Here is a 27,644-nt window from a genome sequence, read left to right on the forward strand (position 1 = left end):
ATAAACATACAATTTTGAAGGATAAACAGACTGAGAGAACATGCCTTACTCTAGAGGACCATCCACACTAAGGCCCTTTTATGGAAATAACGAGTAATTGTTAACATCTTTTAAATGTTAAATATTTGAGGTCAAAATGATATTTCCTATGATTTACTCTTAGAACTTTAAGGTCCCTGCTGAACATTTGCCCAAATGTTTTATTAGTTTCAAAGTCCCCTTTGTTTTGCAGAACATACTTTACTATACTGTAGACTCATTATATAGCCCCCTAAGAAGGAAGAATGATGGCCCTACATGTGGCCAGATGTAAATTGGGTTCTTAAATGTTTCATGGCAGATGTCATTGGTACCATTTGCAAGTCTTGTGTACAAAGTGCATGTCTGTAATTCTATAATCCAAACCACAGAGTGTTACCCTTTATCTCTTGTCTTACTCGTCTATGAATATGCTTCTACCTTCTAGCACTTGATAGAGAGGCTTTATGTTTGAATGGGAGAGATGGGGGTCACTTCCTTATTTATCTAAATGTCTTTAATTTTCACCTACCAAAAGAATTTGATTGTTAGAGGTTAACCTACCTGAATCAACTCATACTGTTATAATCACATACCAAAATTCCTCTGAAAGTTATCTTTATATCTTCTAAAAATAGATTGTCCATTAGGTAGTATTGCTACTATGAAAGGATCCATGTGATAAATTTATCTCATTCAGTCCCAAGACAAAAGTTACTCTCTCTAAAAGAGTATGCATGGATCCAAAAATAACAGTTTTTTTTTTTTTTTTTACTTTTTACATTAATTTCCAGGAAGCTCAGATTTTTATTTAGTTCATAATTATTATAATTCTATCAATTTTCCTTTCCTTCTAATTGTCTTGTGATCCAATTTTTACATTTTAATTCTCCTGCTTTTTACATTTTGAACAATAAATGATCCTGAAGTACTTTTTTCTAGAGGTAGCATAGTTATGACTTTTAAGTGAACAACCATGGTAATAATACTTTAAAAAAGAGCATTTTGAAATTTCTGTTTGAGTTCAAATTATGTATTTATTAGAAACATATGAATTGCAACTTCACTGGAAACAAAAGAGTATGAAAACATTTACACCAAGAACAGCACCGTTCCAAAGAAATTGAATGCAGGCCACAAATTCAAGTCATGTGTAATTTTAAATGTTCTAGAAATGACATTTAAATAGGAAAAAGAGGTAAATAAATGAATTTCAATAATGCATTTTATTTAACCTGATATATCAAAAATATCATTTCAAGATTTAATCATTATTTTAAACTATGAGTTTGTATTTTCATACTAAGTCTTCAAAATTCAGTGTATGTTTTCCAATGACAGCACATCTAAATTTGGACTAAGCACTTTTTAGGTGCTCAGTAGCTACATGTGATGAGAGACTACTACATTGGACAGCACGGCAGAGTGTCCTTGTGATTTTTATCAACTAAATCAGAGTAGTCTTGAGAGTGAAAGGGGGTGCTGTTAACAATTATGCCAGGACAACAAGAGTAAAGCAGAGCAAACAGTCTCCCTAATTAAAATGATGGTAATTGCCTATTCAGTCAGGAGAAGTGATAAGACTGTACAAAACTTAGATAATTATAGACACAAATATGTGAGTGTATATACATAAATATTACATAGATTACATATATATGTAATCTATATAAAATTAATAAATAAACATTTATAATTTAATGTAGTATGTATATATGCAGACATGTAGCTATATATACAATTTATATTCTACACAAGTGAATTTAAAGAAAATTGTTCATTGAATGAGCTTAGAATTTGAAGTAAAGGTGCACAATTTTGACATGAGCGGGGTAGAGAAACATCCATGTTTGATTTATGAAGAAGATATAAGGTCATTCATAGTACTTTTCAGCTGTATATATTTATGCCCATTAATGTTCTAAATGATGTCATTTTGAAATTTAAAAATCATTGTATCTGATGATATCTATTGAATGAAGAGTCAAGGTATTCTTAAATTGATCACCTGTGCTGGAGGCTTGCTTCAACCATTATGGATGTTTCTTACCAATATTTTGATAAGGGCATTAAGCTAAGTTTGCATCACTGCCTTTTAATACTTTTCTTTGCAAAAATGTAATGTATGCAAAGTAAAAACGTTATTTATTTTAATACTCTAAATTATGGTACAGGATGAAGTCAACCGGCTGTCAGTTCTTCAGCCTCAAATTGAGCGACTAAAAATTCAAAGCATAGCCCTGAAAGAGAAAGGACAAGGGCCAATGTTCCTGGATGCAGACTTTGTGGCCTTTACAAATCATTTTAACCAAGTCTTTGCTGATATGCAGGCCAGAGAGAAAGAGCTACAGACAAGTAAGTAAAAATACTTAAAATGACTAACTTGATGTTTTCCAAATTAGTTATTTATCGTGAAAAGAGAAAGTACTAACATGAAAGAATGATTTCCATCAAAGAAACCATACTCTCTACAACCTGTAGTAACAACTAATGGAATGTTGTTTTCGGAAAACAAATCTGTTAGATTTCCATTTCTTGCTCCCTCCATAATAATGTCATGACTATGAAGAACAAATAAAGTATATGTTGTGTATAGGCGTAACTTCTCCTTGGCGGGTTGAAAATTTTACAGTCAAATGTTTGGAACATTGAAGGAAATAAAAGAGCAGTGGAAGCCCTGTTAGTAGGTTTTCATCAAATCCAGTTTGCTTCATGTGCAAGGATATCTAGCTAGGCATCTTGCTAATACTTCTATCAATTTATATGAAGATTATTATAGCTGTAGCATACATGTGGCAACTGAAACTCAGCCAAGGACAAATTATTCTTTGGGCTGCATTTTACTCTTGGATCGCTATAAATATACAATATCTTCTTTTTCTCATTTACTGGTAAAATACAACATATGAGTGGAGCAATTATGCAAATGTCTACCATATGACGAGCAAATTTTTCAGGATGTCAATTTTGTCTCTCACCAGTTTGCTCTTATGATATTAATACACAGTCCAAATATCCCTACTCATCAGACAAAAATTCCTTTGACAAGCAGGTTTATGAACATTTTTAAGCATTAGCGAATGGGTCTTTGGTTCACCATACACATATATACATGTGTATATATATGTACACACAAAGGATTATAGAGTAAAACTAGATTTTTAAGGCATTAAGGTAAAAATATTTTTTTTAAAAAGTCATCCTCAAAGTTGTCATGAGAATCACAAGAACATATATTTGTTTTCTACTGAAACTTTAATTTGTTGGAACACACATTTTTAACTGCTTTCCTTTGCAAATGTGCAAAAAATTTACCACATAATAACAATGCTAGAATCAGCCTAGGGTAATACACGGGCTTTCCTCACTTTCCTATTTTTTTTCCTTTTTATTTCCTGGTGAGGTCATGTAATGAAAGATAAATGCATTTTTTTCCCTTTCTTTTACTTCAAAGTCATTTTTACTGAGGGGTTTATTTTCCTGATAGGGAATCAGGTAATACAACTTTACAGTAACGTCAGCTCCCTCTTGTGGATTTCAGTGTACTTGTTGCTGGGCCTCTGTAAAATCAATTGGGGAGAAGATTGTAAATGTCCTAAATTTTCAAACGTTGACCTATTTAAGAATAATGCATTTTTCTTATCATAAAATCCATAAACCTCCCTTAAAGTCAAGTACATGTTAATGGTTATACTGTAACTGGTTGTCAGAGGAGCTTATTCACTGAAATTTTTTTAATTTACATAGACTTATTCATTATATTAAGGTTTAACATTTTTTTCTGTTTCTTTTAAAGGTGTTCAGAATGTTGATGTGTGATGATAACAGATTTGATTATGACACCATAATATAAATATATATTAATATATAACCTCTGTTCATATAGCTATCAGTATACCCATCTATATTAGCATGTCTTCTCTTTATCTTGCATATATATGATGATTGTTTATAAAAGTGCCAAATATTTTCATTTCATTTATGTCTAAATAAATGTGCTCCTTTCCACTATATTAACCAAATATCTCTAACACTTTGATTCACTCTTTTGGAAAACTTATTTTGATTCATTAATAATCATTAATTAAATATGGATTATATATATGAATTATAAATTATTCAATTTATATTTGTATATATAATTTATATGCATTATGTGTATTAAATATTATATATAAATTGTGTATATATAATTTATACATTGCATATATTGTGTATTATATGTATAAATTATATATAATTTTATGTAATATATATTTATATATAATATATGTATTATGTACATATATAAAAATGGTGAATAAAAGTTCACCACATCAAGTCATATTGCAGTTCAGTTTGTTAATTAATAATTATTTTCAAGGAATTTTCCATATGTATGTTTTCCCCCAAACTTACACCGGGGAGTAAATCTCATTTCTTGTATTACTACATGGTGCTTTGAACATATTAAGTATTCAGCAAGTAAGAGCTACCATCTTGGGAATCCATCTTGACTTTCATTCCCTCTTTCCTTTTCTTCTTTACTAGTGTTCTCACAATGAAACAAAATCTTGACATCTTAAGTGTACTTTAAATGGTGAAAACTGGTGTGAGGAATTGGTGGTTGGTATTTGGCAAAGATGATATGAGAAAATAATATTAGAAGTTAAATGTATTCTATATTCATAGTAATTTTTAGTCTACAAACAACAGTCTTATAAATTATCTTTCTTAGTCCTCAGAGAGGACACAGAAGCTGAAAGATGAACAGGAATTAGTGAGATTAAGGGTAGTAGGTGCTGGCTAGCTAAGAATCTGAGAAGTCCTGTGTCCCTGGAGCACAGAGAGGAGAGAGTGATTCAAGGTGAGCCTAGAGAGGCAAACAGTCTAGAAGGGCCTTTTATGAGCCACGGTGAGGGTTCTAGACACTAACATGAGAAAAATGAAACAATACTGATGGGTTTTATGCTGTGATATAACATCATAAATCAGTTTTGCATTTTCAGAAACTGAGCAGTGAGGATAGATTGAAAGGAAGCAAAAGTACACGTGGAGAGACTAGGAAGGATCTTCCCTTGTGTGGGTTTTTGCTTGAGCTAAATAACTTACCTGTGAGATACTAACAAAGGCATTTGATCTTTTCACAAGTTGTTCTGTCTTCTCAGAATAGAGTGGAAGTTTGGTTTAGCTCTCAACGAGAGAACTTTACGTCTTGCATCCGAATACTGATCCGAAGCAGTTATACAGAAAAATATCAACAGTTCAGAAACTGAAATATTTCCCTTCTCATTAAACTGAGAGACCAGAAGGAAGCTAAAGAAGGGAGAAGACAATCAGGGCCTCCCTTAGAAATGAAGTGGACTTGAGGGTGAGATTAGAGCCCATTGGGTAACTATTCCCACAGCTCTTCAGATGTATTTCCTGATTGATGAACCCACACATGGGTAGTGAGATAGCTAGTTCAGAAACTATGGACTTGCTAGGTCCTGTTTCAGTTCTAGCTCCTCCCCAAAGCAATCCACCTGTGAAACACCCAGAGAGTTTACTTAGGATCCAGATTTCAAGGAAAAAAATGTGCCCAAACATCCCGAATCAGAATACAGAATAAGATGTTCCATCTATACAATATGGTAAATAGTGCCCACATGCAATGGTGGTCTGGATTCTTCAATACTTTATCAGGGTTTTGAAGAGAACATGAGACTTTACATAATGTAAGTTATTCATTGAATAATGCAAATTAATGCATACTTTGTTGACATTTTGTTTAACACAAAGAAAAATAATGTATCAAGTTGTGATTATTTCTTAAGATTTAGCTAGAATTGTATTGGTTAATAGAAGAAAGATCAATCAAATTTATTATTTAATAATATAGAATGTTTCAGTGGTCATCTTCTTTCTGGATTTGAGAGATTTTTGTTTTATGCTGGCCTGTGCTGAAAAACAATGGATTCTTTGAATGTATGGCATTTTATTTCTGTCAGTCTGTCTATCTGTCTATCTCCTTTCCTCCCTCCCTCCTTTGATCTATTCCATAGGTGGATGCTGACTGAGTTTTGGACCATCTATAATATTATAACATATACTTATGAGTTAAGTAACTGTTTTATACTTGTACAGTGCTCATGCTACCTTATCACTTTGGTGATAAGCTGACAAGTCAGAAAATCTTTGTTTCCTCTCATTTAATGTAGGTACAATTACAACTACAAATACAATCTTTCCCCAGGATGCTACAAATGCCAAGATTATCCTCAGCACAGTCTAAACACTCTTCCAAATACATGGTTAAATATGCTGTGCAATATAATAAACTATGCCTTGTATATGTATTTTTAAATGACCATTAAGTATTAACCAGTACTGAAACAACAGTATTTAAGTAAACCTGAAGTTAAACAAATAAAACACTTTCATCCTTTTTGTTACCATTTCCCTTGATCTTTATCTATTATTATTATTTAAAGTTTGGTCTGATCATGATTCTCTTTGCAGGATGAAGTGGACACTAACTTTTTAAATTCACTCTGTGTGTGTTAGGATATTCATATGCATGCATTGTATGTCTTCATGTGTGGACATGTGTGTGTGTATGTGTGTGTGTTTGTAAATCATTTCAGAGCAATGTCTTAGGTTTGGCTATGCATCTGGTTCTCTAGAAAGTAAAATTAGTTCAAAGGAACCTACCTCTCCCCACAAATGAAAGAACATGAGTGCCTCTATTCAGCTTTTGTTCTCTCCCTAGCAAGGAAGTGTTCTCCTTTTATTAACATAGATAAAACTTTGTATTAAACTCTTAAAATTTCTACTTAGTCTTGAGTACGTCTCCTTCACTTTCCTGTTGTATTGCATCTCCCTTCTAGCTAATAATAATAGCAAATATGTACCCAACAATGGATGCAGTAATCAGCAAATATAGAGACAAATTTAGAATAAAATGTAGCATCTTATTAAGATCTACAAAGGCCTTCATGGTCGTAGTTTCCCCTGCCCTAATGTCGCACCACACTTCACCTTGCTCACTTTGTTCTTGCTACACTTGCCTCCTTGCTGTGCTCCTACCTTACTAGAAATACTCATGTCTTTGGACTGTTAAACTTGTTATTACCCACCTGGAAAACCTTTCTTCTCTGTATTCATATGGCTCCCTCCTTCAGTGCTTTTAAGTCTCTTGTCAAGTGATACTTCCAAAGAGAGGGCTTTTTTATTCACTGTCTGGTCCCTTTCTATCCTTTTTATTTTATTTAATACTTTTATTGTATTCAAAGAGTTTCTGTAACATATAGACATTTTTTTAAATAATGAAAAAAATAGAAATCTGCATACTGAGCTACTAAACTTAAGAAATGGAATATTGGTAAAACCACTGATGTACTTTGTTGCCCCTCTCAAATTCCGTTCCCTCCCCTCTGTACGCACTCGCACCATCCTCTCCAGGCAGATCTTCTGTTTGTCTCTTCTCAGTGCCATTCCCTGCTCTTCCTATGAAAACTACACTTCCTAGGATCCTTTTTTTAAACTGTCTACCTGCTTGGTTCAGCCAGTGGGAGGCACTTGGAGGATACTGAAGGTGAGAAGAGGAGAGAAGATAGAATATTCTCTTCCCCTCTCAGTGTTACAGGGTGCCTCTCCATCAGTGGCTGAGAATGAATCCTCCAACTTTCTAGCCCTCTCTGGAAACAGCATACCTCAGGGACCCTGCATCCCCAAAGGGAATCCCCCTGTGAATTCAGCTCCTGCTGGGTGGTTCCAATTATTGGTTTCTTGTAACACCATCTCACACCTCTTCCCTTTGTCCCTCTAAGCTTGGAGATGGTAGTATCTTCCATTGCTAATCTATTGATTGCCCACCATCCCTTGTGTAAATCCTCGTTGCTCCAACATTTTTATATCTAATTCTCAATCTTAAATTTTTTTTATTGCGTTATCTGGAAGGATCTCCCCCCCACCGCCATAACTTAATTTTTCTTCACTGCCATTTATTTCTATTAGTCATTATAGTCTCTTGATTTGTTTGTTAATTTTCTGACTCACCAATTAGATTTTAAGCATAATGAAAGCCAACGCTTTGCTATTTTAATTTTTACTTCTTGCTTCCCTGGTGCTCAGAGCACTGAATAATTATTGGCTGAATGAAGGAATAATAAATGACTTCAATTAATTCTCCCCAAAGTATCTACATCCCCATTTTTATAAATGAGGTCTAAGATGCTAAAATGTTAAGTAATTTGCCAAAGCTAGTGAGTGGAGAGCCAATTCCAAAAGACAGGTTTACTGAACTGCATAATCAGACTTGCTAATTGTCATGCTACACAGCCTCCTTCTGTACAAACAGAATGGAGAAGCAATTCTGATAGATGTTAATGAAAAACCTGTTGATCTTTTTCTAATAAAAAGTAACCCTAATATCTTCATCAACTCTTTCTATACTTACCTTTCTCTCCTGACATATATTCATCATCTGGATAAAATTGGACTGATTCATATCACCTCTGACAAGCTTCTAATAAATGTTTATTGTGTCCCAGCCACTGCCACAAGGAAAACAAGCACTGTTTTCCAGAATGTATATGTTCAAGTTCAGTTAAACTAAACTTGGTACATTTTATAATCTATCCAACATACCTCCTTGTCTCTACCCATAGACCTGTCTCCTTCCATCTCTTTGCTTCATCATAACTAAATACTGCTTTACTTCAGTACTATTCATGAGATCCCTCTTTGTTTTTATTAATAATTACCTAGCATTCAAATGTATGTAGTTAGCAGAGAAACACATTATTTATATGAAAGAAAGCAGTGAGGTTTAAAGTACCACAGAGATCTTTTGAGATCCTCCAGTATGAAATCAGAAGTGCTCAGGTTAAAGAAGGCCTCTTAAAATATATTTGGGCATGAACTGCCAAATAAATATAAGCACATTGAGTAAAATTCTCAGTATCCCTTTCTAACACACTTTCTAGAAATATATTTTCCATTTGAAAACCCCACTTAACAAACGTGCAAAGTACTTTCCTATATTCTTTTCATTTAGTTCAGAAGGAATTGGTATATAGAAGTGAAACTCATAGGCTATCTGATAAAAATAATGTGGTTTAAATAATGCAATTGGATATAGTGATTTGAGCTAGTATTTTGCAGTGTGATTTTATCTGTTTAGGGAAATTCTCAGCCATTATCTCTTCAAATGTGGCTTCTGTCCCATGTCTCTCTGTGATTCTGGGATACATTTATGTTCATTTTACTGTTTTTTTCTATGTCTCTTATTCTCTCATCTTTATTTTCCATCTGTTTGTCTCTCCATGCTTCATTCCAGATATATATGTATATGCATGTATACATATATATAAATACACATACATACACACACACACACATACATGTATATGTTTCTTGCCTACCTTCAGGTTTACTAATTCTCTGTTTAGCTTTGTCTAATCTGCATTTAAACCTATTCATTGTGTTATCACTTTTTCACTTATTGCATGTTTCAGTTCTACAATTTCTTTTTTATTCTTCTTAAAACACTGAAGATCATTTTTATGGTTTCCAGTTTTCTGCCAAAATTCTCAACCTTGAACATGGTCAGTATAGCTACTTAAGTCACATAATCTGTGTGGGCGTGTATAAAATAGAAAATAATGTATAGTAATAAATAGTATATATACATTTTAGATTAAAAACTTGTATATAGCTATATATACACACACATTGTACTTTCCCATATATATATAAATTTCATTCCCTAATTTTATATATAGTTGGAATGAATATATGTATGTACATATACATATATGTGTGTGTGTGTGTGTGTGGTGTGTGTGTGTGTGTGTGTGTGTGTGTGTGTGTGTGTATATATATATATATATATATATATATATATATATATATATATGTTAGAGAAAGTACATTGTCTGTTGGTGGCTTTGACTTTGAAACAGGATGATCTTGGTTTAAAATCCTGGCTGTGACACTTACTAGATGTTTGACTATGAACAGATTAGTTGGCCTTCTTTTATAGCCTCTGTTTCCTCAAATGTAAATGGAATAAAAATGTCTATCTCACAGGTTTATTGTAAGAATTAAGAATGATAATGTACGTGATCATTATTAGAGTTTCTGACACTAAACGCACACAAATTGTGTTTCTTTTAGTAAAATACAGCATGAACTGATGTAATATAAAATATCACCTGCTGTAGATAATGATACTATTTTCCCCAAAGGCAAATGATAATACAGAAAGAGAGTAGTCTTCAAAGTCAAATATACATGAACTCTACTTGGTTTCTCCAACTACCATCTGTGTTACCTTGGGCAAGTTACTCAGCCTCTCTGTTGCTCCATTTCCTCACCTTAAAAAACATGAATTAAACAATGCAAATCTTGCAAGGCTGATAGGAGGATTCGATGTAATATATGCATAGTTTCTGTCAAAATATCAGGCATGTAATAGGAATTTATCTTCAACAACATAATCATATTCTAATCTGTATATTCACATTTTCACACTTTGTTAATATTTGTAATTATTAGTATGATTGAGTTTGCTGGCAGCTTAGGAAAACAAATGACAAAGTTTTAAATGGTTAAATGATTCTCTTTTTTTCCCTTTCGATAAAGTTTTGGACACTTTGCCACCCATGCGCTATCAGGAGACCATGAGTACCATCCTCATGTGGATCCAGCAGTCAGAAACCAAACTCTCTGTACCTCAGGTTACTGTCACTGAATATGAGATCATGGAGCAGAGACTCGGGGAGTTACAGGTCTGTGCCTATTTAAATGTCTTAAACAATACAGTACAGATCTCATCTATCCAGCAATCACATTGCTATAACCTTAATATAATACTAGAATTAAAATAATTGTGACAAGTGTAATAGTTTACCAGCTGAAAAAATGAAGATTAAGAATTTAAAAGTGTAATATTTTATGCATTTGTGCCTTCTCTCCATAAGATAAAAATTCCATCTTTGAAAACAATGATACGGTCTACTTAAGAAGTATATTCTTTCCTGCTTAGTGTGTATTTTCAGAAACATGGATTTTGATTATTATAGAAGTTCTGGTATTATTCCTCCCCTTTGCTTGCTGATTTAGAGCTCATCTCACATTTCCAAAAAGAAAGTGGTAAAATTAATGTAGTTATAAAATTAGTTTTAATTTAAACCCCTTTTGATGTAATATTGTAATTAAGTTTTGAGTTCTAGTCACTGTATTTTAATAGTCTTATATCAGGAAATAAAATACTAATATGGGAAATTAAAGAAATAATTTGTATGAGATTTTAGAATACTTTCCCTGCTAGTTCTGAAAAGCCTGTGTTGTATATCTAATCACATTTTATTTTGTAAGACATTAAAGTGTATTCATTCATTGTATTAAGAGCTGAGATAATATGTCCACATTTTGAGAATTAAATTAAAAAAAGTTAAAAATTTAACTTTGTTATATCAAGAGTTCTTTTTTGGGAATTAAATATTATTTCCTAAAAAAGTAATTTTAGAAGAAGTTCTTCAAAGAAATCTTTACTTAAACACTTCCCAGTATATGTTGTACTATTTAAACTATTTCCTCTACTATAATACCAAACAACCTATAACTGTTTAATCTTTTTGCCCCTTTATGTTGTTGTTTGTAATACCTGAAATAGTTCCAAAATTTACTTTGAAGAATATGTGACTTAATAAAACTATAAATGTAAGGACATAAGAGTACAAAGGTATAGCAATTAGGAGAGTGGGTTAAGTATAAAAGAAACTGTATGCAGATGAATGGAACAGTGTATTTCCATTGATAAAACAGTGATGGAGGGAAAATTATTTATAAATATTATTGAGAAGATGAATTATTAACTAACTGAAAAAAATGAAGTTAGAACCTTGTGTCAAATGTTACACCAAAACAAGCTACCACATAGATTAAAAAGTCAAAAACATTTTAATCATAAATTTTGGAGAAATTTTTAATAAAACTTTAAACACATATGGGGAAGCACAAAAATCAATGGAAGTGATCACAAACATTGTAAAAATACCAGAGCCAATTTTAAAGAAAAATGAGATAAGGAAAACACTTGTCTGAGTAAGTCATTAATAAGGTAGTCACCAGAAAGAGACATAAATGACCATTAATCCTATGAAAAATTGTACCTCAAATTGTAAAGGATGTAGTACAAATTTACAAAATGAGATATTTTTTTACGTACTAAAGTGCAAAAAGAAATCTAAAAAAATAAAACAAATGAATATAACAAAACAGAAACAGACTCATACAGAGAACAAACTAGTGGTTGCCAGTGGGCAGAGGGGTGGGGGAGGGGCAAAATGGGGGTATGGGATTAAGAGGTACAAACTACTATGTGTAAAATAAGTAAGATACAAGGATATCTTGTACAGCACAAGGAATATAGCCAATGTTTTATAGTAACTTTAAATGGAGTATCATCTATTAAAACACTGACTTACTATGTTGTGCACCTGAAACTAATATATTAACTCAACTATACTTTAATTAACAAAAGAAATTGTAAGGATGTAGTACAAATTTACAAAATGAGATACTATTTTTTACATACTAAATTGCAAAAAAAAAAAGAAACCCAAAAGATATAGTAAGTGCAGATCTGGCAGCAGTGAACTACATCTCACTTATTGGAGGGAATGTAAATTGAATGTAAGTTTTGCTGAGGAAAACTTTTCAGATATAGATACATAGAGATATACATAAATAGATCATAAACATAATTTAAAAGAGTGGAAAACTTAAAATTAATTTATACAGCTAATAATGGGAAATGGTTAAATGAACTGCAGAAGCAATTAAAATCTGTTTTTGAAAAATACTTAATGACATGGGAGAAGGCTCACAATAAATTGCTTAGCTCAAAATGTAGTTCTACATAGAGGGAACTTTCCTCAACATAATAAAGACCATATATGACAAACCCATAGCCAACATCGTCCCCAGTGGTGAAAAAGTGAAACCATTTCCAGTAAGATGAGGAACAACACAAGGTTGCCCACTCTCACCACTATTATTCAACATAGTTTTGGAAGTTTTAGCCACAGCAATCAGAGAAGAAAAAGAAATAAAAGGAATCCAAATCGAAAAAGAAGTAAAGCTGTCACTGTTTGCAGATTACATGACACTAAACATAGAGAATCCTAAAGATGCTACCAGAAAAGTACTAGAGCTAATCAATGAATTTGGTAAAGTGGCAGGATACAAATTAATGCACAGAAATCTCTTGCATTCCCATACACTAATGATGAAAAATATGAAAGTGAAATTAAGAAAACACTCCCATTTACCATTGCAACAAAAAGAATAAAATATCTAGGAATAAACCTGCCTAAGGAGGCAAAAGACCTGTATGCAGAAAATTATAAGACACTGATAAAAGAAATTAAAGATGATACATATAGATGGAGAGATACACCATGTTCTTGCATTTGAAGAATCAACATTGTGAAAATGACTCTACTACCCAAAGCAATCTACAGATTCAATGCAATCCCTATCAAACTACGACTGGCATTTTTCACAGAACTAGAACAAAAAATTTCACAATTTGTATGGAACCACAAAAGACCCCAAATAGCCAAAGTAATCTTGAGAAAGAAACACGGAGCTGGAGGAATCAGGCTCCCTGACTTCAGGCTATACTACAAAGCTACAGTAACCAAGACAGTATGGTACTGGGACAGAAACAGAAAGATAGATCAATGGAACAGGATAGAAAGCCCAGAGATAAACTCACGCACATACGGTCACCTTATCTTTGATAAAGGAGGCAAGAATATACAATGGAGAAAAGACAGCCTCTTCAATATGTGGTGGTGGGAAAACTGGACAGCTACATGTAAAAGAATGAAATTAGAACACTCCCTAACACCATACACAAAAATAAACTCAAAATGGATTAAAGACCTAAATATAAGGCCAGAAACTATCAAACTCTTAGAGGAAAGCCGAAGCAGAATACTCTGTGACATAAATCACAGCAGGATCCTTTTTGACACACCTCCTAGAGAAACGGAAATAAAAACAAAAATAAACAAATGGGACCTAATGAAACTCAAAAGCTTTTGCACAGCAAAGGAAACCATAAACAAGACGAAAACACAACCCTCAGAATGGGAGAAAATATTTGCAAATGAAGCAATGGGCAAAGGATTAATCTCCAAAATTTAGAAGCAGCTCATGCAGCTCAATATCAAAAAAACAAACAACCCAATCCAAAAATGGGCAGAAGACCTAAATAGACATTTCTCCAAAGAAGATATACAGATTGCCAACAAACACATGAAAGATGCTCAACATCACTAATCATTAGAGAAATGCAAATCACAGCTCCAATGAGATATCATCTCACACCGGTCAGAATGGCCATCATCAAAAAATCTACAAACAATAAATGCTGGAGAGGGCGTGGAGAAAAGAGAACCCTCTTTCACTGTTGGAGGGAATGTAAATTGATACGGCCACTGTGGAGAACAGTATGGAGGTTCCTTAAAATACTAAAAATAGAACTACCATACGAGCCAGCAATCCCATTATTGGGCATATACCCTGAGAAAACCATAATTCATAAAGTGTCATGTGCCACAGTGTTCATTGCAGCTCTATTTACAATAGCCAGGACATGGAAGCAACCTAAGTGTCCAGCAACATATAAATGGGTAAAGAAGATGTGGCACATATATACAATGGAATATTACTCAGCCATAAAAAGAAACGAAATTGAGTTATTTGTAGTGAGGTTGATGGACCTAGAGTCTGTCATACAGAGTGAAGTAAGTCAGAAAGAGAAAAACAAATACCATATGCTAGCACATATATATGGAATCTAAAAAAAAAAAAAGTCATGAAGAACCTAGCGGCAAGACGGGACTAAAGATGCAGACCTACTAGAGAATGGACTTGAGGATATGGGTAGGGGGAAGGGTAAGCTGGGACAAAGTGAGAGAGTGGCATGGACATATATACACTACTAAACGTAAAATAAATAGGTAGTGGGAAGCAGCCGCAGAGCACAGGGAGATCAGCCTGGTGCTTTGTTACCACCTAGTAGGGTGGGATAGGGAGGGAGGGAGGGAGGGAGATGCAAGAGGGAAGAGATATGGAGACATATGTATATGTATAACTGATTCACTTTGTTATAAAGCAGAAACTAACACACCATTGTAAAGCAATTGTACTCCAATAAAGATGTTTAAAAAAATGTAGTTCTATGCATACTAGATATTGTGTAAATAATCAAGGGTAACAGTTTAATAAAGTAAAATAAAAATAAAAAATAACATCACAAAATAAACATAAGGTATGCAACCACCAAATTATGTTTGACACATAATTATGCATATGTGAGTGGTAAAATATGATTAGCTCTTCAAGGTTTAGTTTTACATGGAAAGAACTGGAAGTTTATGTAAAAAGTAATAGTTGTGGGCTTCCCTGGTGGCGCAGTGGTTGAGAGTCTGCCTGCCGATGCAGGGGACACGGGTTCGTGCCCCGGTCCGGGAAGATCTCACATGCTGTGGAGCGGCTAGACCCGTGGGCCATGGCCACTGAGCCTGCGTGTCCGGAGCCTGCGCGTCCGGAGCCTGTGCTCCGCAGCGGGAGAGGCCACAACAGTGAGACGCCCGCGTACCGCAAAAAAAAAAAAAAAAAAAGTAATAGTTGTATATAATGGGTATTTTTTTCAATTTTTTATCTTCACCCTTTTTAGTTTATAACCAGAAAGTAACATTTAAATAAATACTGAGTCGGTGAAACCTAAAGATATGCATCGTGTTATAAGGGGTGGAATAGATTATACAGTACAAATGTAAAATCAAGTTTGTAAATTCTCCCCAAAATTCCCTAGAATTTCACTGTGATACTACAGAACAGAGCAGTATCTTTTGAAAAATAAAAAAACATTCATTAAGTGGCATTAGTAAACCTTCCATCTGGTAACTTATTCAGAGCTTTGTTATCACATCTATCAATCTGATTTAGTTATATTTTTATCTATGAAGGTTAAAAGTTATCTTACTTAAAGGCTCAGTATAATTAAGTTAAACTCCATTAATTGAATCATAAATGCAGTTATTAATATACAGACAAAATGTAATAAAATTAGGTGTGCTAAAGCTCTTTGGTTCAGTAATATATAGCTTTGTATATATTTGGCATTGTTCAGAAGACTAGGCATAGATTTTTAAATAAAATATTATTAAATAATGTGTAAACTACTCTTATTAAAATTAGAATTTAAATGACTATTTTATAATTAATGTACATAATTTATTTTTAGATGTTTGAATCACGTAGCTTTCATTTTAAGTAATTTGATTTATCTGAAACTAGTCAATGAAATTGAACAATGAAACTCGTTAGTATTTATCAGTCAGTATAAATGCACTTTCTTCTTTTTAATTTTGAGGCTTTACAAAACTCTCTACAAGAACAACAAAATGGCCTGAACTATCTCAGCACCACTGTGAAAGAGATGTCAAGGAAAGCGCCCTCTAATATTAGCAGGAAATATCAGTCAGAATTTGAAGAGATTGAGGGCCGATGGAAGAAACTCTGTGCCCAGCTGGTCGAACATTGCCAAAAGCTGGAGGAGCAAATGGCTAAACTCCGAAAACTTCAGGTACTTCAAGATTTTACTTTTTATATTCATTTTTTTCTTTACTTGCTTGTCTCCTAATGATGAGTTACAAAATTTAAAGACATTTAACCTCCATAGTCCCTCAAAGTCAGTGATAAGGTCAAAAGACACAAATCTGTCTCAAAGGAGTATAGTCTGCCTATTGATTTTAAGAAAACTTTAATTAAGAGTTCTGCTTCTTAGATTTTCTTTAGAATTAGTTTTTTTTTTTCACCAATACCAATAGGACTTAAACATGTTTTTAGCTCAGTAATTTTCAAAACCCATCTTTTCTTTAGTCTGGTTGTCCTCTAAATAGAGGTATCATTTAGCTTATGAATAGATAAGAAGTTATCTACCATGTAATATAGTCATATCATTTCATCAGCATATTTCACTTGTAATTTTATGTATAAATTTGACCCCATCACCTTCTACAAACCAACTTCTACTGACTTAATTTGTTTGAATAGTGCCACCTGATCACCCAAGCATTAGTAAACCAACAATTACACTGTAGTCTAAAGTTTAAAACATTTGGTGATGCAGGTAATATCTCTCTTATGTGGTAAATTATTGTGAAGAATGTTAATGCTGGGAAGAATCTTGAAAGCATCATGGCATGATGGAAAAGCATTGGAATAAGACGCCTTTGGATCTAAATCCCAGTCCAGCTACTTAGTTGTTTTTTTCTTACCTTTCACAAACCAAAAGACCAAGCAGTTTTAAATCATTCTTTAAAGCACAACATCCACATTTATGTGTCTCTACGTAGGAACATGCATATACATGCATACACACATATACATAAAAACATTTTTATCAGTACCACTGGCGAAAGAGGGTACAATTACTTGGTCCTTGCCATCAAGGAGCCCATGTTCTGGTGAAGGAGAAAGGTGAGTGTATTTTTTTCCTATTGCTGCTGTAATAAGTTGCTGCAAATTTAATGGCTTAAAGCAGCACACATTTATTATGTTACAGTTCTGGGGGTCAGAAGTTCAATGTCAGTCTCAGTGAGCTAAAATCAAGGTATAGGCAGGGCTGTGTCCTTTCTGGAGGCTTTAGGAGAAAATTTGTTTCCTTGTCATTTTTAGCTTTTGGAAACTACATTCCTTGGCTTATGTTTCCATCTTCTGTCTTTAAAGCCAGTAGTATAACACCTTCCAATTTCTCTCTTACACTCCTGCCTCCGTCTTAATAAGGACCCTTGTGGTTATATTGTGCCCATCTGGATAACCCAGGATCATCTCCCCATCTCAAAATCCTTAACTTAATCGCATCTGCGAATTCCTTTTTGCCATATGAGGCACCGTATTCACAGGTGCCAGTGATGGGGGCCTGAACATCTTGGAGGGTCATTATTTAACCTACCACAGTAAGTAAATTAAACAGTGCAGTAAACGTTATGATAGTGGAAAGAGAAGAAAAGCAACATAAACTGGGAAAAGGGGTTATGAAATGTTCTTGGAGCATGGTTTATCTTACTACACCTTGAATAAGTAGAATTTAGGCACCTAATAAAAGAGGAAGAAAGAGTTCCTGACAAAATGGAGCAGTATGTTCAATTAACTGGAAGTAGTTCAATATTGGGGAGACAAAAGATATGTTTGGAGATTAATAAAATATGTGATTGGAGAAGTGGTCTGGGGGTAGATCGTGAATGGGTTGGTCACCATGCTTTGGAATATGAATTATAATCTAATGGTGATGGGATTAAAAATAATGATAAGGTGGAACTGTTACTTTAAGGGGGGAAAGATAAGATAATATCTGTGTTTTTAAAACATCACTTTGAGAAGAGGAAGGAGGAGAGAATAATACTGGCACCACTGTGGAGAATGGATTAGAGTGGAGTAAGACTGAAGCAGATACCAAAAAGAGCTAATGCAATAATCAAGGAGCCAATAATAAGATCTAAACTAGGACAGTGGTGATGTGAAGAAAAGAGCAAAACTAGGCTCAAAAGATGTCAGCCAGATAATAATGTTGAAGTTTCTAGATTCAGTCAAATGCTTTTAAAGTCATTATTATTTATCATATTGAAGAGGAAAATTTCTGAGAAGCACACATTTTCAATAGAAATTTAATTAAGAAAGGAGAAAGTAGCACATCTGGACAGCATAGTTGAATTGTAGGCAAATAAAGGAGTTTGAAAAATCATACACTTGAAAAGTAGCCCCCCAAAAGCAGCAGAACAAACAGACATTATGTGAGAAAATAATGGGATGTACTTGGCTATTTACAAATGATAAAAGATGACATTTTCCACCTGATCATTACTTCACCCTGGTCAGGCAAATGGGAAACGAAAAGCAAATTTTTTCTCTCTTTAAAGATGACAAAATCTTGTTCTGAAAGTTCTCAACTGGAGGGGCTATGTAAACTGTCAACTGTAGAAAACAGTTTTTTGGAAGTTCAGGTTTAGGGAGGCTATAAAGACACCATTACATTGAGTTTACTGTTCATAGTTTGTTTTATGTACTTAAGGGCACATTCTTAGTATCATCATGAGTTGTTTTGTAACTTAAAATTTCTCTAGAGGGGGATATGATTTAATGTTCTCAAGAGCAACATCATAAAACCACATTTGGTAGTAATTTTTTATTTTTAACAATAGCAGACTTCATACACCAGTGTTCATACAGTAGGCCATAAAAATGCAGTCTTAGAGAAAATATTCTTTTCCTGAAGAGCTACATAGAGACATCCTTCAAACATGGGAATTGTTCCTAGGCTTGTGTTCAAACATATCACCGTGATGAATTGTGTTAAGATAAATCAGCACCCCAATAATGCCTTAAAATGGGTCTCTGATTTCAGAATCACATAAAAACCCTGAAGAAATGGATGGCTGAAGTTGATGTTTTCTTGAAAGAGGAATGGCCTGCCCTTGGGGATTCAGAAATTCTTAAAAAACAGCTGAAGCAGTGCAGGGTAAGATTTTTATATGATATTTTCATATGAAGACTTTTATATGGAAAATATTATTTAGTTATATTGATGATTCTGAACCAGGGGCAGTTTTGTCCCTCTGGGGGACATTTAGCAATGTCTGGAGGCGTTTTCATTTGTGGCAACTTGGGGTGGGGTAGATGCTACTGGCGTCTAGTGGGTAGAGGCCAGGGATGCATCTAAATATCCTACAATGCACAGAACAGCACCCCACAGCAAAGAATTACCCAGCCCCAAATGACAGTAGTGCCAAGGTTGAGAAACTGGGCTAAATAAGAGAGAAATAGACAAAATATTGCCTTTTACTCAACACTCACTTTACAGTATTATTTTGATATAACATGCAGTTTAATTTAAAGGTAAAGAATTTTTGAGCTATTTGTTATATCTTATTACAGGTTATCAGTCATACTATGTTTTTCTTACCATGTGTGTTGCACTGTAGTATAAGACAACGTGTATTTTGAAATAATATGATTATACAATTGTCATGCAGTGGGAGGAGAACAATCTAGCTCTTTAAAGAACTTTCTTTGTGAATAAAAGCTAAAAAAGCAAATCCATTTTAAAAATAACCTTCACACCATCTTGCTATAAACAATTATTGCAATACCCTGTGTTTGAAAATCAAAATTCCTTCAAAAATAATAATGTATAAAACTCATCATTTTTGCAGTTTTCTCACACGAAGTATTAAGCGTATTTACTTTTGTAACTAATATAAGTAGACTACAGATACATAATTCCCTATTTCATTCATGCCATAAAAACCACTGAACATTTTTTTGCAACATATATTTCAGATTTTAAAGGGCAAAATTCATGTGTAGTGTCATGATTCCTAATTATATGTTTCCTACCTATGTTGCATTTCAAATAGGTTGTGGTAATTTTTTCAGCTAACTTAAATTGAATTATTTCCTTAGCTTTTAGTCAGTGATATTCAGACAATTCAGCCCAGTCTAAACAGTGTCAATGAAGGTGGACAGAAAATAAAGAATGAAGCGGAGCCAGAGTTTGCTTCTAGACTGGAGACAGAGCTCAGAGAACTTAACACTCAGTGGGACCACATGTGCCGACAGGTATGTTCAATCTCTGTGGCTCGCTTCTTTTTAATTATGATTTCTTAATGTCTCCCTTCACCATTGCCCTTTTAAAAAGTTTAGTCTCTATGTTGTTGCTTTAAAGCACAGTTAATTAAAACTAGCCTTTGTCTAGCATATAAATTATTTTCATAGTAGATATTTTAAATAGTATATTCATCTTATTGGGGTCCTAAAATGACCTTATCGCATGCAGCTGTCATTCTGAACAATAAGGCCCTTTTCTTAGGCATTATTTTTATTGAATCTTTTCTCCAATGCATAACTTTATACAAGTAGTTGGATCAACAAAAGATACTTTTTACTTCTATACTTGGTACAGAAATAAAATGAATGAGTAATGCATGCATATGTACAAATATGATAAGTATTTTTCACTTTTGATTGTTAAGATTGACAAGTTTGGCTTCTTCAGTACGTCCCTTTCAATAAATGGATTAAGATTGGGAAATAGTTAAGAATAGCTCAGTAGAAAACATATAAAATAACTGTACATTCACATCTGAGTTCCTCATTTTTATATAGCAGAGTGTTTTATAGATATTTATTTCCAATTTTAAGATTAAATTACGGAAGAGAAAATATTACATACACATGTAGTGTACATCAGATACTTCTTGTTCAAAAGATGAAATTTTGACCTAATGCAGTGACTGCTTTTCAGTACACTAATACCTTTTTTGAAGTTAATGATAGGTTTCATTTTACGTGTATTAGAGGCAGTCAGTCTTTCGTTATTTCTAAGTAACCTTTGAAAGTTGAAAAGAAATCATGCCAAAAGGCAAAAACTAAATTTGAAAAAGAAAGGAATTTGGACAAGTAAAAGTCAAGACAAGTCACCCAGCTAATACCATCACTGACAAATGCTCAGCAGTTCTATTAACTCACAGATGAGATAGCCCTGGGTCAGCTAGCTTGCATTCTTCTCCTGCAGTAAGCTGGTTCTAGAAGGGATGTTCAGGAAAAAAATATTACCTAGAGAATAGATTTTATCATTGATGTTTTCCTGGAAGGCCAGTATGAAAGGTATTTGTTTGTTGAATGCTTTTAATGGATGAATAGAAAGGACAACACCAGTTTATTTAGAGCAAGGGAGAGGACAACAGCAAAACAAGTTTTATGAGAAAATGGGCGGGAAATAAGTCATTAATTTTCTTTTAAGTCACAGTGAGGATTTACTATTCATATCAGGTACGATGGGAAGCTATTAGACCTTTAGGTATAGAAGTGGCATCATGTAAAGTGGTTGTTTAAAAGTTTGCTATATAATCCTGTTATATGAAGAATAGACCAAAGGGGCACAAGTGGAAGCACGTAGGAATCCCAGTTATCCAGGTAGGAAATAATACTGGCAAAGAACAGCCGGGGATGTTAGTGGATATTGAGAGACATGAAGAAATTTGAAACGTATAATCCTCTTATGACGTCATGTTTGGTTAACTGTCCAAACCTCTCCCAATAATTTTCCAAGTTCTCCCATAGAGATAGAGCTGGTTTGAACTCTTGTTGCTCTGTCTCATTACTGTTTATTGCTTTTATGTGTTTTTTACCATTATACAGTAATTAACATGAAGAGGGGCTGTGTTATTCTAGGCAAACTGGACCAAAGTGCTTGTGTGAGTCAAACTTTGTAGAAACTCTATCCTCCCTGGCCAACTTCAGCAAGCTTATCTCACTCAATGTGGTCACTCATTTTTCTTGTTTCTTCTAACCAGTTAGGCAAGTTCTTCCTTGTTATATTTTTCATCAGGGCTTTCACACTCACATCCACCCTTCCTTGATCATTATTCTTATCCTAAGTACACATTCGTTTCTTGACTTTATGTTTTATCAGACCCCATTAGAAATGGCAGTGCTTGCTGAAGGAGAATGCTTGCAGAAAGTCCAGGGTGATGGGGAGGGAGGGATAGGCATATTCAGAGTTTTCTGTTTTGAGCAACAGTGTTGGCTACTGTGCCTTTAAAGAAGGAAAGACTGCGAGCTAAGGGAGGAACCAAATTGACTAGCTTAATAGAATGATCAGTACTTCTATTTTGGTCATGTTTATTTTGGAGAAGTAGACAGTCAAAATACATCTGGAATTCAAGTGGGGTGCTTAAATTGAACGTATAAACTATGTACACAAAAATAAAGATAACATTTATGTAAGATAACTCCTATCTCACAATGAAAAGATTGGTCAGACCCACTTCCCCAAAATATTTGGCCAAATTGGATAAAATAAAAACTCTGATGGATGGAGAAGACTTTCTTGTGGATAGAGAGGCAAACAATGTGTAAGAGCAACAGCTCTGGAACCAGATTGCCTGGGTTTAGATCTTGCCTTCACCATAAACTACTTGTGTGATCCTGGAAGAGTTGTTTAATCTCTCTGTGCTTCAGTTTCCCAGTCTTTACAATGTGATGATATTACTGCCTGCTTTATAAGAATTTTAAAATAATAATTAAATGAATTTGTGTTTGTAAGCTGTACAGATCAGTATCTAGCACAGAATAACCACTTGTTAAATAAAATAAATGGATATGAAATAGACATAAACCTACATATATAAAATTATAAAGCATTTATAATTTCTAAATAAATAATGTATGATTATATATTTTAATTATTAATGGCTATAAATTTATACTAGATAGTTATCAAGAAACACTGGATTTAGAAACCAGGTGGATGTCATTCTGGTACCTTGCAGATCATTGTCTTTCCAAGTCAATGCATCTTTTGGGTGCAGTCATCCACAGACCCCTGGGTCACTCTGCCTCATTCCTTGAGTATTTTAACAGCTGACTCACTGTTAACTCCTGTCATAATTCTTGGTGATTTCAGTATCTTCTTAGATGGTTCTTCTAGTTCCTGAGCCCTCGGTTCCTTGGTAACCGCTCCAGTGATTTTTGTCTTCCACCCTGCCTCAGCCACTCACTCCCAGCTTCATAACCTAGACATCACACCCCGCGGCCTCCAGCACACACACAATATAACCACTATGGAACCTGTATGGAGATTCCTCAAATAATTAAAAATAGAGCTGCCTTATGATCCAGCAATCCCACTTCTGGGTATATTTACAAAGGAAATGAAATCAGGATCTCAAAGAGATATCTGCACTCCCAAATTCATTGCAACATTATTCACAATAGCCAAGATAAGGAGACAACCTAAGCTTTGGTCAGGGATAAACAGATAAAGAAGATGTGGCGCGCGCGCGCGCGCGCACACACACACACACACACACACACACACACACACACACACACACACAGTATTATTCAGCTGTGAGAAAGAAGGAAAGCTTGCAATTTGCAACAAGCTGGATGAAACTTGAGGGTATCGTACTAGGTCAAATAAGTCAGAGAAAAACAAATGCTGTATGATCTCAGTTATATGTGGAATCTAAAAAAGCCAAACTCAGGTGAGTAGAATGGGGACTTCCAGGGCTTGCAGAGTGGTGGAAATGAAGAGATTCTGGTCAAGTGGTACAAACTTCTGGTTTATGATGAGGAAGTTCTTGGGATCTAATTTACAGTATGGTAACTACAGCTGACAGTTTTATATTCTATACTTGACAGTTGCTGGGACAGTAGATCTTTAATGTTTTCACGATAAAAAGAAAAACGGTAATTATGTGTGATGATGAAGGCATTGACTAATCCTATTGTGGTAATCATTTCACAATATATATGTGTACTTTAAACAGTGTTTTATGTCAATTGTATCTTAATAAAGGTGGGGGGAAAAGGAAGTAGAATGGGGAGGGGCAGTGCTGAATGTTAGATTTACAAATTCTAGAACAGGAAACATGAAGAACTTTCTATTTTATCAAGAGGTTGATGCAATATAATCTGCTGAAACTGACGGTCGATTGGTAAATTTAAGGCTAGAAGGTTGACATCACTAATGTGATAAAGGTGAGGGAGAAATTGTGATTTTAACCTCAATGTTTTCACAGAAACCCTTCTAAAATACGAAACCACAAAAAAAAAATTCATCTCTCTCTGATCAGTTGTAGAGCTGTGGAATGTTAAATTTGGAAAAGACCTTGGAAATCTTCTGCTCCAATTGTTAGGTTAGTTAAGAAGTGGAGATAAAGAGAAATGAAGTGATGTTTCCAGGTTCACTTAGCTTGTTAGTGACTGAGTACAGGTATCCAGATTCCAAAGCTGGTGTTCTTTCCAATGCACTCATGCTGTCACCTCAAAATGAATTCCTTTTCTTTTCTTTCCTTCCTTTTAAAATAATCACTCCTGATCCCTTTCTTCTGGTTTCGTTTTATAGCATGCAATATGTTTTTTACTACAAGTCTTTGCCTAAGTTCCGTTAGTCACTCTAATATTATTGTCACTTTGCCAACTACCTCAAAAGATTATAGCAGAGTATCTAAGTAGAAATTTAACAGCTTGTTTACTTGGGCTTATTATAGGCTCATTGACTATGCAAAATAATCTTTATACCTTAACTAGTGTAATTGTTAGATACATGCTTCTAGCTGTGTCAGAATGAAACATACATTTACACTTCAATAGATGAAGCACTACATTCTCCTAGGAGAGTAAAGAAAGTACTTTTAATTTAACTACCTTAGGCTTAGGGTGGTTGCAAAGTGTAAGGAAAATTAATATGATGATGGTTCTGTACATATTTAGTATTTGGTAAAGTACCATGAAAACTTCATTATACTAAAAGTATGCCTTATGTATTAAGACTTTACAATTACAACTCTGTTATTTAAAAGATAGAACTCTACTTAATCCCAGAGAGAAGAATAACATAATTTGATTAGAGTTATTTTTTAATTAATTAATTTATTTATTTTTGGCTGTGTTGGGTCTTCGTTGCTTCATGCGGGCTTTCGCTAGTTGCGGCGAGTGGGGGCTACTCTTCGTTGTGGTGTGCAGGCTTCCCATTGCGGTGGCTTCTCTTGTTGCAGAGCACTGGCTCTAGGCGTGTGGGCCTCAGTAGTTGTGGCATATGGGATCAGTAGTTGTGGCTCACAGGCTGTAGAGCGCAAGCACAATAGTTGTGGCACACAGGCTTAGTTGCTCCGCAGCATGTGGGATCTTCCCGGACCAGGGCTCGAACCTGTGTTCCCTGCATTGGCAGGCAGATTCCTAGCCACTGCACCACCAGGGAAGTCCCTAGAGTTATTTTTTAAGGTAAAAGAGAAGCACTATATATAATCATTCTAATACTGAACTGAGATTTTTCCCTCAGTGTGTTACAGCAGGGTACTTTATAACAAGCTATTAGCATGCACGATATTCTCTTAGGTATTTTAAGTTTTGCTATCTTTCTGGTTAATAAGTAATAAATTCTGTTATAAAGTTAGTATTTCAGAAATGTATGAGGCTTTACAAGGCACAAGTCTCCTGTCACACATGCTGTTTTTCAACTTGTGTTTTTAATTTAAAATTAAATACTGGATAACTTTCACTTCAGTATAGATGTATTGGTGCTATGTGGTATCCTATTCTGTGTGTGTACATGTGTATCCCACTATTTATTTAACTAACTCTCCATGAAAGCACATTTGGGTTTGTTTCCAATATGTTGCTGTCTCCAAAGCTGAATTGAATAGTGTACATACAACTTTGTACACTTCGTTTTGTATGATTCATTCTTTAAAGTGGAAGAGTAGACTCAGATTTATGAACATTAAGAAATTTAATGCATTTTGCCAATTTACTGTCTAAAAGGTTGTACTATGTCAGATATTTCCCTCAACGGGTATAAAAACTTTTCTTTTCCCACATTCCTGCTCAAACTGGGCATTTTTGCTAGTTTTTTCCAGTCTCATATTTGAAAACATACTAATTTAATTTAATTTGCTGTTATTTAACTATAAATGATACTGAGCATCTTTTCACATATATATGGCCTCATTTTAATTTTATTTCTGTGAATTACATGACTATGTCTTTTATCCATTTTCTATTTTTTTTCTTTTTTATGAGAGTTTTCTGTAGGTATATGATTATTAAGTTCCTAGGATATTTGAACTTGTAAAACAGCATCAAAGAGCACAAAGAATTTCTACTTCTATTGTGTGCCAATAAATTTACTCTTCCAACTGAAACAATGTTTTTCTTTATTCTCCATTTGCAGAAATGCATTACCATACACAATAGCTAAATTATGGTCTTAAGAGAATCTGTTCATTATGCCAAGGAAATGCCTATATCTCATTTTAACACTTAGGTGAAATTAAGTGTATCCAATTGCTATGACTTACTTTCCTCCTTCATGTAAGCTTTTTACTTCTTGCTTCATCTTTTGTATCTAAGCTTTCTATTATTTACAGATTTGTCAGCAATAATATAATGGTAATGTTTTGTGACTTTCAATATTCATGCTTTACTTCTTGGTTTGTTTTATGGAAGGTCTATGCCAGAAAGGAGGCCTTAAAGGGAGGTTTGGATAAAACTGTAAGCCTTCAGAAAGATTTATCAGAGATGCATGAATGGATGACACAAGCTGAAGAAGAATACCTAGAGAGAGATTTTGAATATAAAACCCCAGATGAATTACAGACAGCAGTTGAAGAGATGAAGGTAAAAGAAACCAAATAAAACAAATTGTGATTCTGCACAGTCGGCTCTTTTCTTGGTTTAATAGTAGAGGTTGCTTTTTGATCGATTTAGCTTCAAGTTTGATATACATTGTGTAGAATGTTTAAACTTTTTATTTATTAAGTCTATGCATTGTGGTCACAACATAAATATTGACAATCACGGTTTGGAGCATTTTCCCCTTGAAATTATGTACTATTAAGAGATTGGAATCAGCTACTCACATTAGATGTTTCTAGCTGATGCAAATTCAAACTGGAAATATGTCAAAGTGTTATTGAAATGACAGTTGGAAATGTCAACAGGCTGTGTTAATTTGGTGGTTTAAAGGGTTTCTTAGAATTTGGGAGTACTAAATATTTTAGCTGATGGTC

General features: G+C 34.1%; 1 protein-coding gene across 16 annotated transcripts in view; it reads left to right on the plus strand.

The window, feature by feature from the left end:
- The window catches only part of DMD (dystrophin), a 2,843,071-nt gene that overhangs the window by 1,439,908 nt on the left and 1,375,519 nt on the right, over positions 1–27,644 (plus strand). For all 16 annotated transcript variants that reach the window (XM_079909736.1, XM_079909735.1, XM_079909718.1 and 13 more), the window contains 6 exons: positions 2,193–2,373; positions 10,627–10,772; positions 16,439–16,651; positions 19,472–19,585; positions 20,530–20,685; positions 27,082–27,252. In XM_079909736.1, coding sequence (XP_079765862.1) covers positions 2,193–2,373; positions 10,627–10,772; positions 16,439–16,651; positions 19,472–19,585; positions 20,530–20,685; positions 27,082–27,252 — 981 coding nt within the window. The remainder of the gene's footprint in view (positions 1–2,192; positions 2,374–10,626; positions 10,773–16,438; positions 16,652–19,471; positions 19,586–20,529; positions 20,686–27,081; positions 27,253–27,644) is intronic.

The sequence above is a fragment of the Stenella coeruleoalba genome (genome assembly GCF_951394435.1).
Source record: "Stenella coeruleoalba genome assembly, chromosome: X".
Taxonomy (NCBI): Eukaryota; Metazoa; Chordata; class Mammalia; order Artiodactyla; family Delphinidae; genus Stenella; species Stenella coeruleoalba.